General features: G+C 38.5%; 1 protein-coding gene across 6 annotated transcripts in view; it reads right to left on the minus strand.

Moving 5' to 3' along the window:
- NTNG1 (netrin G1) overlaps window positions 1-20,007 on the minus strand; it is a 300,251-nt gene that overhangs the window by 72,246 nt on the left and 207,998 nt on the right. For all 6 annotated transcript variants that reach the window (XM_089516562.1, XM_089516560.1, XM_089516559.1 and 3 more), the window contains exon 5: window positions 18,095-18,121. In XM_089516562.1, coding sequence (XP_089372688.1) covers window positions 18,095-18,121 — 27 coding nt within the window. The remainder of the gene's footprint in view (window positions 1-18,094; window positions 18,122-20,007) is intronic.

The following is a 20,007-nucleotide window of genomic DNA, read 5'->3' on the forward strand; positions in this document are numbered from 1 at the left end:
ATCTCTCGCTTAGACTTCTGTAATGCGCTCTACATGGGGCTACCTTTGTACCAGGTTCGGAAGCCTCAATTAATTCAAAATGCAGCAGCCAGATTGATCACTGGACCTTCCAGGTTAGATCATATAACACCTGTCCTAAAATCCTTACACTGGCTGCCAGTTAGCTTCCGGGCGCAATACAAAATGTTGGTTGTTACTTTTAAAGCCCTACATGGCTTGGGCCTGAGTTACTTGAGAGAACGCCTCTCCCTACACAATCTGCCTCGCACCCTCAGGACAACAGGGAAGAATCTGTTAGACTACCCAAAGGTTAAACTAACAGTTACTTCCAAAAGAGCATATACAGCTATGGCCCCCAGGTTATGGAACAATCTGCCAGAGGAGATCCGTCTCATCACAACCCTAGATGCCTTTAAGAAGGCACTAAAGACTCATCTCTTCCGGCAGGCATATCCACCTGACCTCCTATAAAGAACTTTAGGAAACCTCCCTTCTGGGCATAACAGCATGACTACTTGCTGCCCTGCAATTACTGTAATTGAAATTTTTATACTTTGTGATGTTTTTATGATATGTATTTTAGACATGATTGCATGTATGGACATTTTTGGTTGTAATCCCGCTTCGATCCGGCATCTAGGTAGAATTCAGGCTTGATTTGCTCTTGAATCCATTTATTTGTTTCAGCAGTCCATGGTATCTGCCGAATTCTCCTTCAGCACCACATGAATTGATTCTTTTCAGCTTTTTTCACTGCCCAGCTTTCACAACCATATAAAGACATCAGAATATGTTGGCATGGACAATCCTGACTTTGGTATTCAGTGATATATCTTGACACTTCATGGCTGCCCTTCCAAGTTCTAGTCTTCTGAATTCATGACTACAGTCGTCATTCTGATTTATGACTAAGCCAAGGTAAGGAAAATCTTTAATTATTTCAATGTCTCCATTGTATATTTTGAAGTTATGTAAATAATCTGTGTTCATCTTTTTTTTTTAAAAAAAATTGAACTATAATCCTTTGCATTTACCTTCTTGTCTTTCTTCTAAGTTTTTACTATCTCCTCTTCCTCTTTATATTCTATCTCTCTCTTTACCCCCCTCCTATTTTCTGCATGGTTTCTGTATAGTCTTGCTAATGCAACCAGGTAACAAGCAACAACTGCTAAAATTTTCCCTTTCTGCACAACCAATAAAGGAATAGGAGCCCCGTCCAGGTTTCATTCAGGTAGTCCTATCTATGACACCACAGTTTTAGTTCAGATGTCAGCTTCCATCAGTCTCAGATAGGATGGCCAATTTTCAGGGATAACAGACATTGTAATCTAACATCTGTTGGATCACAAGTTTTTGTTCTCTGCCTAGACGAGGCAGGAGAAATGCTTTGAGTTGCGGCATAGCATGGGGAAGAGAGGGAGCCTTAGCAACTGGGCTATACTTTCATCTCTTTCAGAGTCATGCAAAAGCCTATGAGCTAAAGCACAGACATAAATGAAGAGACACCTGGGGAACCTGTCAAACACCCCTCTCCCCCACACAACTGGTCTGTCTCTTCACTGTGCTGCTTATTCACCCCTTCTATGGCTGCAAACAACAATACAAGAAGCAAATTAAAAGCGTTTCATTTTCATTTCCAGCACTGCCTTAGTGATACTTTGGCTTAGCATTAGTTTTGACACTATGTATATTAGCTAACAGGGATATTGGCACACATCTCTAAGCTTGGGCCCAAAAATGAGGCCATGGCGCAGGGTTTTTTTTTTTTAAATATACTTACTATGATGGTCAAAAGATCCTAATTTCTCCAGATTATTGAATATGCAATATTTCAGCCTTTGTTATGTGTCGAAACACTTCAAAATCAAATGGCTTTTAAAGCTTCCTCTGGAGGCATGAATCATCACCTTTCTTTTGAAACATTTGAAAATGTAAGCTCCTAACCTCGCAGTTCTGTGACAACATCTTTTGAGGCAGTACCTGCTAGTGTTTAACATGAATTATGTCTGGCTCATTTCCATTTTGTTTTCTGAGGTGGAACTTGATTGCAACATTATTCACACTGTTTCAGTTCCTAAAATAATTAGCTACCTGTTCTCTGTTGCTCTCTACCCCCAACTCTTTTTCCAGTGGGTTCTGACAGGCTTTTAACTGGCTTTGGAAGCAGTGATCAAACTGCACTGGGAAACTGGGGGTGCATCCATACTGTAGAAATAATGCAAATTGGTGCCACCTTACAGAATCCTGGAATTTGCAGTTTTGTGAGGCATCAGTACTAAAGACCTTGTAAAACTACAAATCCCAGGAATCCATAGGCTGGAGCAATAGCACTTACAAACTGTATTATTCCTACCATGTGTCTTGCCAATTCCTGCTCCAAAGGTCTTAGAATGACATCACATCAGGCACACCGTGTGTAACTAAAGGAGGAGTTACATCAGTCTACCTTCAGTCCTCCATATGCTGCTGAACGACTACTGCTAGCGCCATAATGTCTCACCATTTGCCAGGATGGCTAGTGCTGTTGGGAAGTGAGGTTTAACATCTGGAAGACCACAGATTTACCCGGGGCTGCTTGAATCTGGTATTCAGGTGTCTACCACATTTGATACAGAAGAAACAGTTGTCATGACTACAACCAAAGTTTGGAAATGTAACTTTTGGGACTACAGCTCCAAGAGTCTCCCAGCCATCATAGCTAGTCCTGCTGGGATTTCGTGTCCCTTTCCTAAGATAAGATTCCTCAGGGAAAGCAGTATCTGTGAAGGAACTGGACTGTGTGAAAACCTACATTGGTTTGTCTAGTCAGCAGGGAGCAGTCTGGCCATCCTCAGCCTCCAAATTTAGGAGTAAAAGTATTTTGAGTCCAGTACATAATTGCACATGCTTTAGCACCTAGGAACAATCTTCCTTTTCTCTTTCTACAGCGGATGTTGAAGATCATTTTGAACTATGATGCATTTATTCAACCATACTTGCACTGCTACTCAGACCACATGGTGGGCCTCCTTGAGAGGTCATGAAGCTTTAGGTATGACACTCTTTCAAATATTGAGGCATGGCTGTACTGTCACCTCTTCAGCTTTTCTTCTCCAGACTAAACATACCCAGCTCTCTAAGCTGCTCCTTCAGACCTTTCGCCATTTTGGTTACCCTACCCTGGACACACTCCAGCTTATCCACACACTTCTTGGATTGTGGTACCCAGAACTAGACACACAGTCCAGTTACAGTATTCCAGGTGAGTATTCACTCACCTGTCTAGATTTTAGGAAAATATAAGACATCATAGTGAATTGACAGTATGGAAAGAAGCCTGTGATGTTGTTGCTGTTACATATGCTCAGGTTGATTCTGACTTATGGTGATCTTATTATACAGTTTTCTTGGCACAATTTATTGAAAGGAGACTTGCCATTGCCTGCATCTTAAACTGAGAGAATGTGGCACATCCAAGATCACCCAGTGGGTTTCCACTGAAGAGTGAGGATTCTGGTCTCCTGGAATCCTAGTCCAACTCTTAGACCACTGAATCATGCTGCCTATAACAAATAAGCCTTACTTAGATTTTCTGTATGCAAGGAAGCATTGTAGGCCCCCTCAATCCATGTGGTAGACCATGCACAAGAATGAGAGGCTGAATACCCACATTCCCTCCCCCTACTTCTTACAGACAAAGAGAGTCTTCAACAATTCTGTCATCTCTTCCTCTCTCTCTTTCTCTTCCCCACATGTGTTGGCAGGGAGGGAAAATTTAGAGGTAAAATCAGTGGGTATGTAGGAATTGCAGGGGAAACAGAATTATGGTCAGAACCTAAGTGTTAGATTTAGATAAGCCTTAGCTCAAAATGAAAGAGCTGTAATATGTGACAGTGAATAGTTTTCAGCACCTTGGGGTTACATAACTAAGCTAAACTTTGGGAGGTCCATGTAGTAAAGCAATAGCAAGTACATTCCTATACTGCTTATCAGTGCACTTAAGCACTCCTAAGTGGTTTACAATGTGTAAGCTAATTGACTCCAACAAGCTGGGTACTCATTTTAGTGACCTATGGAAGGATGCAAGGCTGAGTGGACCCTGGAGCCCTACCTGGGATCAAACTCACAACCTTATTTTTTTGTTTTTTTATTTATATACCGCTATTCCAAAGATCATAGCGGTGGACAGCAAGTAAGCTAATTAGCAAGTAAGCTAATTTGCCCCCAACAGTCTGGGTACTCATTTTAGCGACCTCGGAAGGATGCAAGCCTGAGTCGAGCTTGGGCCCTTTTGCTGGTCTTGAACTCGCAACCTTGTGGCTGTGAACGGCTACACTGCGCCACCAGGAGGGAAGACAAGTAAAAAGAAATACTCCTTACAGCACATATGGATTTTTTACTAAAAAATAAGTAGTGATGGCCATGAATGTTGACATAGGGGTATAGAAAAACTGATAGAAGATACGGCTAATGATGTCTACTAGTCATGATGGCATTGTAGACATCAGCAGCATTATTTTCTGTGGATTTATCTAGTATGAGAGCCAGTGTGATATAGTGGTTTGAGCATTAGACTAGTACTGTGGAGATGAGCATTCAAATTCCCATTCAGCCATGGACACCCACTTGGGCAAGTCACACTCTCTCTGCCTCAGAGAAGGCAAAGGCTAAGCCCTTTTGAAAAACTCTTGCCAAGAAAACCCAGTGACAGGTTCACCTTGGGGACACCATAAGTCAAAAATGACTTGAAGGCACATAACAACAACAACAGCAACATGTCAGGACATCTACATATTACCTCTGATATCAAAGACAGTATATCTCTGCATACCAGTTGCTGGGGAACATTAACAGGAAGGTGATATTATACCTATGTCCAGCTGTGGGTTTCCCATAAGTGAAAAGTATGCTCAGCTAAATAAGTCTTTGGTCCAACCTAGAATGGCTTAGCTTATGGTCTTAACACATAATGCCACTGAAAATCTTTCCTTCCTCACCCATCCAGCATAGCAAAGATTGTTGAATATGTTTTGACTTGCCATTCCACTGTTAGAATAAATATTGCATTAAGTGTAGTGTGTGTGTAGTATTCTGGGAGTTGAAGTTTGTTGTGGGGCCCAGAGCGGACCTTCTGCATGCCATGCATTTGCTATTACGATTCCCACTGTAGGTCTATAACTGGGTAAGGAAAAAGTTAATACAAAGTTGCAAGCCTCTTGTCGAGAAATCGTCTACCATGGCTCAGTTTCAATACTGGAGAAAGGACAGCATCCTCTATGAACATGTAATACTCATATGGAAGCAGAAGTATTCATAGCTAGCTTTCTATACTCTGAAATAATGGCTTTCTACACACCTTTGGCAGTGGAAAGCTGAATCACATTCTTCTGGTACATGAGATTAACTCTGTCTTCATAAATTCAGAGGGCCCCAAATTGATGGGATTGAGAAAAATGGAAGTATTTTTCCTCTGTTCTCTCTTCTCTCAGGAGTATTTTAAAAACCATTTTAGCCAATAAGCTATGTTGAAGCCATTCTCTCTGACTGACAAAACAGTCAGCCTTGCACAACTGATGTGACATAAAGTACAAAATTGTTGCTTCCTTCTTTTCCTGGTGTCTCATTATTTTAGTCGTTGATCAGTAAAAAACAAAACAAAACCCAAACCCTAGTATACTGTAGTTATTCTTTGAAAGTACAAAACCATCTTACTTGAAAAAGTTTTAAAATTTCTTAGGCAATTTTAGTGTTTTTTCCAATCTATTATTCAAAGAATTAAAAAATATAACAGTACTGTGTTTTATTTTTGGTGTGCTTTCTTTCAAACTTTAAAGATGATATTGATTGCTAACTAAGGGGTGGAGCAGATAGGCATAAAAAGATGGCTTCTGGGCATCTCGGGGGCATGATGTATAGACGACACATGCCCCCAAGATGCCAGGAAGTCTGCTTCAAGCTGGGCAACTGTTCACACATGAGCTGGCTTCCAGGTGCTCTGGCGGCATGGCATTTACACACTGCTGGAGTGCCTTAAGGCTGGCTTCCTGGCACAGCAGGGTGGGAAAGCTGGTCTTTCTGCCAGCACAAAAAAGAGTGGCTGTTTGCTGCTCCTTTTTTGGCTGGCAAAAAGGCAGATTGAGGCCGCGGTGTGTGCTTGAAGTCGCCCTTTTGGGGTGGTCTGTTTTGCCCCAAAGTCTCATACTTCTAATACTTCTAATATACATAAATAAAAACACACTGATATCTAATTACTAGGACAGATAAAAATGTGCGAAAGTAAAAATGGCAATTTTCTGCATTTGAATTACAGAAAGCAGCAGCTTACCTTAGTCTGAACACTCACTTGCTATTCAAGACTGTGCTGAATGAAGACAAACTCAAATTATATTGGAGAAAGCATTATACTATCATCACTGAAGGAAACAAAAGTCTCAGAACATAACAGACAACTTCAGGGAGACCTCTTAGCCTAAGAGTACAATTTTTTAAGTAACATTATCTAGTGGTACATCTACACATGTAGAAATAATGCAATTTGACACCCCTGGGATTTGTAGGTTTGTGAGGTACCAGCACTCAATGGAGATTATTGCACGGCCAATTTCCTGCCAGGATAGATGCATGTTGTAAGGTGACAGATGGACATTATCAGACAGCCCCGTACCAAGCATTAGGCAGCCTGATCCAATCCAGGCTTCTCCTGCAGCTTTTCAAGAATGGGAAAATTCCATTCTTGAAAAGCTGTGGCACAAGCCTGGATTGGATACGGACTACCTACTGCTTAGTAGGGAGCTGTCTGGTGAGATCTGTCTGTTATGGTTACAATCTGCATCTATCCCAGCAAGAATTGGTGGTGCAATAATCTGCTTTGGCTGAGAAGGCTAAAGACCTTGCAAAACTACAAATCCCACAGTTCCATAGGATGGAGCTACAGCACTTGCAGTGGTGTCAAACTGCATTATTTTGACAGTGTAGATGCACTCTAGGGGGGGAATCTACCTTCAGGTGTATAGGATACTCAGAAGTAACTTCTGTTAAGTGGGACTTGAGCATGGGTTTGTAGTCCTTAGTATGTAATGTCTGTGACACAGTTGCTATCTTCTCCATGGCTTCTTCTGAGCTATTATAAGTAAATGTAAGATCCTCATTCTATATAATTCTTCTGGTGACTGGGCCAGAATCCAAGAGTGTCCTGGTGGAAGCTGCATTCACGAACAGAATTGGCTAGAAGGCAATGCTCAGCTTCATGCAGCAGCCTGGGTGCCCTAAAAACCTCTTTCAGGGGATTAGGAAACCCCCGTAGAGCTGGTTTTCATCTGTGATGGAGGGGGTTGGACATTACTGCTGTTAAGAATTAGCCATCTTTGTATGGTTATACTCATGCTTCTTGTTTGACTTGTTGTTAGTCTCTCTTCCTGCATCACTCTAACATACAGCCATTTTCTTTTCTCCTCCCTCTCCATTAGACCTGGTATTTAAATGTACTCAAGTAATCTGTAAGTAAAGTTAGTTTTATGTATTTTTAGAAAGAAGATTAAGCTTATTTCTTTCTTTTGTAAAACCTGTGCTTGTGCGTAGATGGACATGGAACTGACTGGTGTTCAGCTTCTGCCTTGCCAATTTGAAAGTAAGTGCCAAACAACTGCAAGTGTGGTACTGCATTTAGCCTATGATTTCAATATCACATGGCCCCAGGAATGTCCATTACTTGAGTTGCCTTGTCATTTTGAAAATGTAAACAGTATAAGTACTATTATGCAAGCAGTGGCACTTTCTGAGAGGTTGCCAATGAGTGTTGTTCAGAAAATGCATGAAGCACTGCTGCCTAGTGCAGCTCTGAGGTAGTTTAAGTCCTGCTTGGCTATGCTACTACAAATTTACACTGGCCAATGGTGAATCCTGGCCTTAAAACATACCTCCTAGCAGTCTAGGATCAGTCACAGTGATGGCAACTGTAACTATATTATTAAGGCTATGTTTAAAGGTACAGTGCACCCATGTTTTACGTGGGGGATCCGTTTCGCCCCCCCCCCCCATGTAAAACAAAAAAACGTGTATGCTTGAGTCCCATTGCAAATAATGGGGCTCGTGCTTGCGGCGGCGTGTGGTGCTGGTGGCATGCACGTGCCATTGTTTCTTCCAGCGCATGGTGCCAGAAGAAGCAGCACTGCTATTAGCGTATGCTGAAAGCAATGTATAATGCGCCCATGTATGACGTGGGCGCACTGTATATATGTCCCAGTGTACTCAGTGGAAAATACTTAGAAAGAAGTATTCAGAAAATTGGAGCTCAGTCCCTTAAACTGCTGTGATGAGACAAAAACTCACAGTGGGAAATATTGGGGATCACAGTACAGCCTCAAAGGAACTCATAGCCCTATCATACTATCTCCTTCATCCTTTGGGCCCTTTCCTCCCAATCTTAATTATTTTCCATTTATATATATAAAAATGTACCATGTACATGCAAATCTATTAACAGAAAATGGAAGGAAGGAAGACATATAGCTTGTCTCCCACACACTTCATGACATGTATTGATACATTTAAAGCAATGCTTTCTTTGAAAGAAGGGGGGGGGGAAGGCACCCCAAAGAGTTTTATCCATATACATAAGCAAATATATACAGATGGAGGGAAACAAACATTTCAGGGTGGAAAAATACATTCTGACAGAAATCTTAACAGGTCTGAGTATTTGAGATAGGGTTGGCAACTTTTCATTCAGGCACTGTAATTTTTAACAGCAACATGACATCCCGATATTATAAGAAGGCAATGCTTATCTCCACTTATTGAAATGCTTCACTTGCTGATTTTTGCACATAAAGATATTTTAAAATGCTTGTATTTTTTGGGTCTGTCAGGCAACCTTAATTTGAATACCAATGTGATTTGCATCTGAGCCAGACTAACACGGCTATGTTTTTGAAATGAACAGCAATAACACCCATGGGAAACATTTGAATGTAATCTATGTTACCTAGGTATCTGAAACAAACATGTAAGTCATAATCTGCTTGCTCAAAATATGGTCATACATCTGACTTTACAGCGAATACTCCTCCGTTTGAAGCTGTGCTGATTGTGAAACAGTTTCTACTTGATGTTCAGCTTAAAGATAATAAGAAAGGACCGATAAGAAAGGGTGGGAAGATGTTGTGCATAACAGTTAGCACCCAAAAAGAAGGACTGAATGGACACGTAGGTCACCTGACAACAGTTATCTAATTAATGCTAGAGATGAAAAGAATATTAAAAAATTGAATGTTGAGAAAGCCTGATGAGAGGACTCTTGGACAAATGAGAATATTCACACTTTAGGATTTATTCTGTGCAAAATTTATATGTGATTGTTTTGCACAGAAACCAGCATTTTCTGTGTGGAAAAGCAAAAAATATTATTTCTGAAAATGCTGTTTTTTGCACAGAAAAAAAGCTGTAATTTGGTATTTGTTCTGTGAAATATTTGCACATGGTTGATTTGCATAGAAAGTAGTATTTTCTGCAGACGAATTGATATTTCTGCACTGGAATATTAGCTTTTGCACAGAAAATATAGTTTTCTGTGCAAAACCATATATGAATGTTGTGCAGAAGAAATGCCCAATTACACCTTTTTCTGCAAAGAAAACTACATTTTCTACACAGGAATTAATGTTTCTACATAGATATATTATTTTCCATGCAGAAAACACTATTTTCTGCACAAACCAACCACATGCTATTTTAAATTTTTTTTTAGCAGAATGAATTCTGAAGTGTAAACAGCCTTTGAAAATTGTATAGTTTTCCAAGACTTTCTCGAAGCAGGAAGAAAACTGCTGTTATTACTTGTTGCTACCTTTGAAAAGAAACTTTGAGAAGTATTACATACTTCATAACTTTGCATCTAGGTTTGCTAGGTACAATTTTTTGAAATGGTAAATTCAGTAGGTGTTGCTTCTTACAAAATTCCCTCTTCTCCACAAATATTAAAGGTGCAGGACACCTGTCTCTTATTTCACCTGGCAATCCTAGTTCCATCTAATAGTTATACATATTAGTTTATGTGAATATGTGTCACCCTTTTTCTTCTCTTTTGTGTGATGCATTTTCCATTTGCTTGCCTGCCACAATCTACAGCAGTGGATGATTGGAAAGCTGTCATTTTGATCTTTCCAGAATGATCTGAAACAATTCTATAACAGCACACTTTAGGAGGGTGAAAACACCATAAGGATGTAACTCTTTGTTGACTTATTTCTTGCATGCAAGAACAAAACAGTTCAAAAGTTGTGTCCAAACTAGACAACACTGTAGGAGTTTCTGCACATTTTCCAATAGCATTTCACATTTCTGAATTTCTGTGACAAAAAATGTCATAACTTCTGTGGCAAACATTTCAGTAAGGGTTTTGTGCAAATTTCTCCATGCCAAATTGCAATATTCTGTCAAAAAGTGTTAGTTTTTACCCCAAAACATCCTTTTTGTTGAAGTTTTCACAGTATTTGTAAACAGAAATGCAAAAGGCTTGTGTGAGTATTGGAATAAAGACCCATGTGACAGATCTGGGTAGGTGTGGGTCTTCTATAGCAGACCTAATAAAAGTGGTAGTCCCTGGATTGGTGCTGTTTCATGGCTGATGGTCCATGGAGAGTTACCAGAAAAGAAAAACCCTGTTGCAGACAGTAATAAGAAATTATGGTCCCTGGCACGTTTGAAAAAATAAACAATTGCTCCCATCCCCACCCACCAGACAGACTGAGAAGCACTGCTCTATTGAGCTCTGGCTAGACAAAGCTGTTTCTGTTATGACATCCCCTCTATTGTCTTTTGGTTTGAGAATTTGTTCCTTCTTAATTTACCAAATGTCAAATGTCTAATGACAACTCTCCTTCTGCACAATTAGAGGCTTCTTATGTGACAACTACTTATCTTTTGCTGCCACCTCACCCCCCCCCCTTCCACATTGTCCTGTGTGACTCATTACTGGGGATTGTTGTTTTCCAGCTTGCCTCCCTAGTAAGATGCCATAGCAACTGGTGATTGCTAATCTATAATAATTTTTGCAATGGAGCAATATCTGTCATTTATCACTCTGGAAACCAAACATAGGGGCAGTACAGACCACCCCGAAATGGCGGGCTGGAGTCGCCCGTTTTAACTGTGGAAGGACACCGCAGCTGCCAAACCACGCTGCATCCCTCTGCAGTAAAAAGAACCCGGTTATTCCAGGTTCTTTTTGTGGCACGTTGTGTACGTCATGAGTGCGCCATTGGTGCACTCATGATGTATGCAACATGCAATGATGTGCAGATGCTACGCAGCATCGTCGTCATCATGACAGCATCCATGTGGACAGGACGCCACCATGATGCCGCTGCCCATACGGACTAGTGTTCCAGAGTGTGCAGTTGCCGTGCGCTATGGAACCCTAGTTTCAATGCTGGCATGCCGATTTTGGCAGGTGTGTCTCGGGCCGTAGTAGTACTAAACTGGAAAAGGTACTTTTGGGAGAACTACAACTCTCAGAATCTACAATGTAGATGGATCCTAGGAGTTCAAAAAAGTAACTGTTGTCTAGCTTTACACTAAACTGATTTCGATACTTGGCTCTGAGACATTATCTAGTATGGATCTGAAATGTTTATAAGATGGCTTCACTGTACATGGTTGTAAGAAGTAAAGTTTAGAGACAAGATATAATTAAATAAAAATGCCAAGTCTTGCCCTACTGAAAGTTCCCTTGTAATCAACATTTTGCTTAAAATAACACTCATCCCTCATTGAGTAATGCAGAATGACAGCATTATCATATTTCTGGGGCAAATGCTTCATATGATGGCTAAAGGAGACATGACATGGAGGATTTTCACAGAGAATCTACCCAGTATGTGTTCGTAATTGAAGTGCAGTCATGAGAAAGAAGTATTCATCCTTTCTTCACTGGATAATAGAGTGATAAAGTTAAGTTTTTCTGTCTCGGTTGTTAGAATCTCAGCCTGTTGTACTAGTTCTGGTTCTGAACTAGCAGAATCTGCTCATGTTCCTGCTTGCTTTTTACCTGCCCAATCTCTCTCTCTATATGTACACAACTCAAACATCCAGTATCCTATACTTCTGAGGCACCTGGCCATGTAAAAGTGTCATGTAACACTTTAGTTTTTGAGATAGGCAGAGTACAAATCACAATCTGAAAATGGGTAATTAGAAGAAAAACAAAACAATAGCACATAACACACTGCTGACTTTGTGTTTTGTACTTCAGTACATTATTTGTTTCTAAACTCTTGACTCGTCTGTTACTAATAGGCATCAGAGGTGGTAATCACTCCCATCAAGCTGTTTGTGCATCATGCCAGTCCTATTTTCTGTATAATTGTACTCTTTCTAACAAACTACTTAGCATAATTAGTTAAAATTGTGGTGTACTGGAATACAGATTAGTTTGCTACTAAATGGCAAGGTTTCCAGTCTAGGTCATCTTCCTACCAGGGAATGTGGCAAATGCACAGGAGAGGAAAAAGTAGGAACACTGAGTGACAATGTAGCAACCTGGCCTTATTCTGCTACAAAAAGCTTGTCTACACAGATGTGACAGGCAGTGGCAACATAGAGATGGAAGGCAGAGGAGAAAAGAAAGATCCTAGTCAAGGAGGCAGAATGTACTGCAAGGTGTCATGGTAAATGTCAGTTTTCCACATCTTGTAGGAAACTAAGCTACACCAGAGATGAGTTTGTGTGTGCCCTCCAAGGGCTAATATATATGTTATAGAGGATGGGGGTAATGAGATGGAAGATGGTGGGGGTAACATTCTGGACCGTTGTACTTCCCTCATATTTTAAAAGTCTCCTTTGTATGGAAAAACACCTTGTACACAGCACACTGGTCCATCAGAAAGATAGTTGTGTAGTCCTTTCTATAAATTCCTAGATTTCTACATACCAGGAGTTTTTGCATTAGGGAATGTGAAGACATATGACATCCCACCTATGGTCGAAGTGATCCAGTGCACAAATTTACCACTTCATTCTGCTTAATGTGGAGAACTGCCCTGAATGCCTGAAGTGGTTGATGGCAAAAAATGTGTAAAAGAAAGGCATACAAAAATAATATTTAATCTCTAGTGTTCAGTCTTAAAAGTACTTTTTGACATATGTCCTACACTGCCATCATTTAAAATTGATCATGTGTTTTGTAGGAGTAACTTATAAAATCTTACAATATCCTGAAAATGGTTTTGGGATTCATTAATTGCTAACCATCTCACCAGTTTTTTTTTCTCAGCCAGAACTGAAAAAGCTGTTGAAAAAAAAATCCGCTTTGGAATCAAATCTGCTGGAAATTATCAAAGAACCTATTACTCAATTGATAGACAACAGCAGGTACAAATGACCTTAATGGGGAAAGCTCTGGTTAATATTTTGGTGGGTGATCAGAAAGGATTTTTTAAAAATGACCATTCTTCGTATTACACACAAACATTAATGATGTGCTGCTTTAATACAAGATCCTTTGAGATCAAAGAGAATACAGAATTATACATATATGTACAGACAAATATATAGAATCATAGAATAATAGAGTTTTATACTCCCTCAAGGATGGGTTTGCTTGCAGGAATCTTACAGATGTTATTGGAATATTTATTAGAATGAAATATACTTTTTATGCTGGACCCTTTGTGTTCATTCCTTCCACTAAACTGAGCAAAGCTCAAGGCCTACAAAAGCCAATATACCAAGTCCAATATTTTCCAGTGAACAATATTAAATGTACTACCTGAGAATATTCTATTCCCAGATGACAGGGAATGAACACAAATAATGCATTAACATAGACAAAAGATGAAATCACACAGAATCCATTAAAGCAGCTTCATGTTATTAACTGGATTTGGCATATTTATGCATCTATCTCTGTTGACCTGTCTATCTTTATGTCTATCTATTTGTCTGTCTATTTGATTCACAATACTGCATACGGCCTAAATATAATTGGTCATCCCATTAGATAACAAGATAAACTACACTCATTTAAGCCTGTTAAGTTAACATATGTGTACATTTCATGAATTAACTACACCTACCCTACTTAGTACTAACAACTATGACCTATAAAGTCCTACACAGCTTAGGTTCAGACTATTTGAGAGAGCATATCTCCCCATATGAACCACCTAGAGCCCTATGATCCTCAGGAGAAGGCTTTCTCTCTGTCCCACCACCATCCCAGGCTCACCTGGCGAGGACACGAGAGAGAGCCTTCTCAGTGGCTACTCCCACTCTGTGGCACTCCCTTCTGCTGGAGACTAGGTTGGCCTTTTGCAGGCAGACAAAGACATTTTTATTCAAACAGGTCTTTTAAGATCTGGCAGGCTTGGTTTTATTGGGGGATGAGAGGGTTGGTCTTAGACTAGTAATTTTAACTTTGTATTTTTTTAATTTTATATTTGTAATTTTTATATTTTTATGATTTTAATTGTACAATTTTAATTGTTGTGTTTTATATATATTAGCCATCTTGGGTCCCACTTTGGGAGAAAGGCGGGATAAAAATTAATTAAATAAATAAATAAACTGGATCTAGGCCCGTATAAACATGTACACACACACAAAATTCTCTCACTGGATAATGGTTTCTGTCATTTATGAATTCTATCATTTCCACAAAAGATACTCCGAGAATGTTATATTAAGAAATGATAATCAGATTTATCCAACAAATCAACTAAACATATTAATTATTTTATTTTTATTTCATAAAGAAGTCTTCATATTTGAAGATCTCTTAATTGAAGTTCTTAAAGCAGAAAATACCACCAATCAACCAGAAATGATTGCTTTCCCTTTTATTGGCACTAACAAATAATGCACACAAGAGAACTTTAGTTTTTCTTTGGTATGGACTGAGTTCATAACTTTGTAGATAGCTAGCATAACTGTAGCAAATTCCCTTAAGCAAAAGCAAAGGGATACTACCCCCCACCACCTCCGATTTAAAAAGTGTCAAAATTTAAAGCAATTCAGACTCCATCCTTTCAGATCACCTCTGATTAAACCAAAGCTTTTTGAGATTCCCTATTAAGAGTCCAAAGGCCAACATCTGCTGATGCTCAGAGATGGCAATGCGGTGAAGAAGGCAATATGGAAGTGTAAAGTGAATGTCACAACCACATAAGTGCATGCAAGACAATAGCAAATCTGTAGCATAAGAACTATTTTTTACCATTTATCCATTTCTGTTCAGCTATGATATTTTTTTTTAAAGTGGTAGAAACAACAGAGCTTTTCTCCTGGTTTTCTTTCACCACCCCCCCCCCCCCCGCATCAAATAAAACATGCAAATTCATGGTCAGGCCTTCAAAAGAATCACATTTACTATGCATTTGGAGGTATGTATGTGCTGAAGAAGACACTGGGGCAGAAAGAATTTGATGAATAAAAATGGAAGACTTTTATCTGGCATCTTGTTAATGTCATCTCACTCAATAAACCCAGGGAGAAAATGGCTGCTATTCCATTTAAAATGGACACAGAACACTACTTGCATTTTAGCCAAGGCTAGTTTTGATACTGCATGGTGCTTAACAAATCAGTCCTATGCCAATTTAAGAGCTGAAGAAAACTGAGTTGATTTATAAATGGAAAGACCTGACCGTGCATTTATAAGAAGCATTGCAGCTGTTAAATTATTAGGGAATTGCTTTTCAGCTGGATGCCAGGTATTGCAAATCTTTTGTTGGCTGTTAAAGTGTATATAATGGTCCTGCACTGCACAAAATTAAAGCAGAATCCAGCCAATTTAAATCCCATAGATTTTGAGCATTTGCTAAGGGAAAAATCCTGAACACAGAAGGGAGTAAGCCCCACTGAAGACAGACAGGATATTATTCAAAGTAACTATAACTAGAACTGCACTGTAACTCTCTAGTTAAATTAAATGGTATTTAACATACTTAAGAACAACTGGGCCATGTGCTCCATGTTTATGGTTTGTGCAAAAAGGAAAGGAGATCAGAGGCAGCGGCCATGGGGCTGTGAATCCATTCCTGACTTTTGGACATTCTTCCAACAGAAGTTCCTCATTGCACAGGAGCTCTCCTGGTGCTCTTGAAAATAGGACCTAAGATCTTGGATAGCTCCTGAACAAAATGGAGAAGCTGTGGGAAAAGTTGCCATTAAAAAAAACAACCAAGGGTATTTTTTCTGCCCTTGCAGCAGTCTTTGAACAGAACTTGCATATAATAATGTTGCAATATGAGTCGGAAGCTGACATTCTGAGTGGCGGTTTTTTTGCCTCACAGGAGGAGTAAGGGATAGCTAAAGAAAATCAATTTGAGAAGTTAACCAACTAATATTTACATATTTTATTTACAAGAAATAATGAGTTTAAAAGGAATAACCTGAGAAATTATTGAAAAAATTAAGTCTGAGCTGAGACATATTCTTCTCTAAACCTTTCTCTTTTTAGAAGAGGCATGTTGATTAAAATAAATGCCTTATGAAAAAATAATGATATTTTATAAAATAAACCAATAATTATCTCATAAAGTATTAAAATATTGGCAATAAGTGTTTTTATTTGGACAAGCCTAGGGCAGACTGCAGAATAATATATAGGAATACACAAGGCATTGTTTCAATGCAAGGGATATCTGACAGTACCTGTCACTACTTACATGCTCTCAGGGAAATTCTTTGAATAAGTCATAGACTGCTATGATAAAACCCTTAGCAACACCTTTAGGTATATTAAAACAAGTATATCACAAGATTCTGTTATATTTATTGCTAGGGATGTCATCTAGGGAAAGAATCCCTTTGATTCAATCAAAAACAGTTTTGAAGGCAATATTAAAGGTCTTGGGTATATTTAAACAAATACTGAGATGACCTTAAATGCAATCACCTTTGAATGTCATATGAATTTCATAAGAATAGATGAAGTAGATTTTTTTAAGGCTATCACAATGCTGGAACATTAATGTATATATGGATTAGATCGTGGATGGATATATAAATCAATATAGTCAGTGCCTTGAAAAAAAAAGGAGGGGGGATGCCTTTTTAAAAATCTACTGTGATCTAGTTGCAGTTATAATATATGTTTATGACTAAATTTGTTCTTGGCTCTAATGTTTACATCTTCAAATATTTAAAAAATGTAGACTGCAATCTTATGCTCACTCACTTGGGATTAAGTACCAGTGAACTCAGCAGGACCTGTTTCTGGATAAACATATGTAGAATTGCATAGTCTGTTTCAAAGTATAAAAGATCTTTTATTTTACATATTAGTGGAAGTAAAATTGGCAAATATTGGTAAAATAATATAAACCATCATTTTTAAAAAAGGCAATCTTTTTGGGAATCCATTAGTCCAGTTGTTCTTTTGCTTTAGTCTCAAAATACTAACCGGGTATTTTAAAAGATAATCCATTTTTAAAAAATTATTATTTATATACTGTTATTCCAAAGATCATAACGGTGAACAGCAAATAAGCTAATTAGCAAGTAAGCTAATTTGCCCCTAACAGTCTGGGTACTCATTTTAGCGATCTTTGGTCCAAAACACACTGCAGAAATAATCCAGTTTGAGACCGGTTTAACTGCCCTGGCTCAGTGTGAGGGAATCCTGGGAACTGTAGTTTGTTGTGGCACTAGAGCTTTCAGACAGAAGAGGCTAAATTTCTCATAAAACTACAGTTCCCAGAATTCCCTTGTATTGATTAAGGACAGTTAAAGCAGTCTCAAATTGATTATTTCTGAAGTGTGTTTTGGACATAGTTTTTAATGTTTTAAAACACAATTCCTCCTTTATTTCTTTAGCACACACATGATTAAACTTTACAAACATTAGTTTGGGTTTGATTGAGAACCCTTAATTTGGCATTATTTGCCATTATTGGTGATCATAGACTCTGTTTTTGCCATTGAATGCAGTGCCATGAAATAAGTGAAGCTGCTATCCCACTGGACATAATTATCTATGCAGTATAAATATAGCAGGAAAAGTATTTCTCCAATTGCCACAGAACTTTAGAAAGAACAGAAATAGATAATGGAAAAATAGATTTTTAGAGTCTGAACAACAAGCAAAGCTGGCCTAATTGTGCTCTTTATTACTTACTACCAATGCTGGAAATACTGGGCATACCTGAAAAGAAAAGACATAATTTGGTTAAGTATGCACATACATCCATGACACTAAGAAATTTTACATTGTTGTACTGATAACAAAAGTAGGTCGCCATACACTAAGGATTAATGAACAGATCTAGCTAATATTAAGCAGTATTACAGTCCCACTAAGTTCTTTAAGAGAATAAAATACATATTGATGAATGACTATAGGAAACAAAATGTGCTTAAGTGTGTATGAATCAAAGTTTTTTTATTGATTTCAAGCAGATAATAATACTTGATATTAATATAAAAATGTAATTAATATATAATAATAAAAATGAATCTGTGCACCATAAAACACTTTGATCAGCTAGCTGTTGAGAATCCTTTGGTGTTTTCATTAGGTTAACATCATATACATAATCTTTTAGTTATTTGACATTTTCGTTATGATGTGTGTGTATGTACATGGGCATGCAATCAAGTTGTTCTTTCACATTATTTGCCTTATCCATTTTCCTTTGCTCAAGTCCAGGTAAGGTTGGGAAGCCATCTGTGAATAAGTGAGAACTTTGAACAAAATTCTGAACAGAATTTTGGACACAGAGATAGAGATTTTTATGTTCAAATGGTAGACTGTTCAAGACAATGCCCTAATGTTTGAACTGTTTGTCAAAGTACTAAGAATACTTGCAATTGATAACTATCATACCTGCTAGTATAATACTACAAAAATAATGGCCATGGAAGTTTTCATCCTAGGTAACAAGAAAACTGAAATAGTCACAAAATTCCCATAACTTGGTTCAAACATTAATCAGAAAAGAGACTGCAGTCAAGAAATTAGAAGAAGGCTAGTACTGGGAAGGCCAGCTATGAAAGAAATAGACAAGATCCTAAAGATCAAGACATAACTCTGAGCACTAAAGTCAGGCTATTATAAGCCATTGTATTCCCCTTCACCATGTACTGTATGGACATGAGAGCTGGGCAGCGGAGAAATCAAACAGAAAGAAAATAAACTCTTTTGACACGTGGTGCTGGAGAAGAGTGCTGAGGATAACATGGATGGTCAAGAAGACAAACAAATGGGTTCTAGAACAGATCAAGCCTGAAATCTCCTGGAAGCTAGGATGACTAAATTGAGATTGTTGTACTTGGCCCACACCATGAAAAGACATGAATCATTAGAAAAGACAATAATGCTAGGTAATGCTAGGAAGAGGAAAGAGAGAAAAATCACATCCAGATGGATGGCCTCAGTCAGACAGGCCACAGGCATGAGCCTGCAGGACCTGAACAAAGCAGCGGAAGACAGGGGTTCTTTATTTCTATCACTACTATTTGGCTTTCTTATTCTACAGTTTAGCAGTGGCAACAGCAAACATTTCATTATGTCTAAGAAGGCCAGATTCTGATGTTTAGTTTGTCTTGCAACATCTGCTGATAGAAATTGCATTGCTTTATTGTCTCTGAATCAACTTTTTATGCTGATATACATTTCTGCTCTGTCCCCCTTACAACACACATTGGAAGCAATATGGGACACTACTTTTTATTTTTATTTATTTTTTTATTTTATTGGAACATGCTTCTGTTTACAGCAAGTGCAAAACATAGTTTTGGCTGGCACTGAAAATGCATGAGTAGTTTGCAAAAAGGAAAAGAGAAGATGTGATATTTAACCCCATGTATTTCAGTTCCTCGTGTGGTGAGAATCATTGCACAAATAGAAATAAACCTCAGCGAAAATAGGACTAGCCTGAGAACACTGAAATAATTCACATATTTGTAATGCTGTTTTAGCTTTTAAAAAGACTTGGCTGTGGGTTGCAAAAGACAAAAACCACAATCATCATCATCATCATCATCATCATCATCATCATCATCATCTCAACAGGAGGCCAATATCTTAAA

Source organism: Sceloporus occidentalis, unplaced genomic scaffold (assembly GCF_023333645.1).
Source record: "Sceloporus occidentalis isolate IW3139 unplaced genomic scaffold, rSceOcc1.0.p SCAF_3, whole genome shotgun sequence".
Lineage (NCBI taxonomy): Eukaryota > Metazoa > Chordata > Lepidosauria > Squamata > Phrynosomatidae > Sceloporus > Sceloporus occidentalis.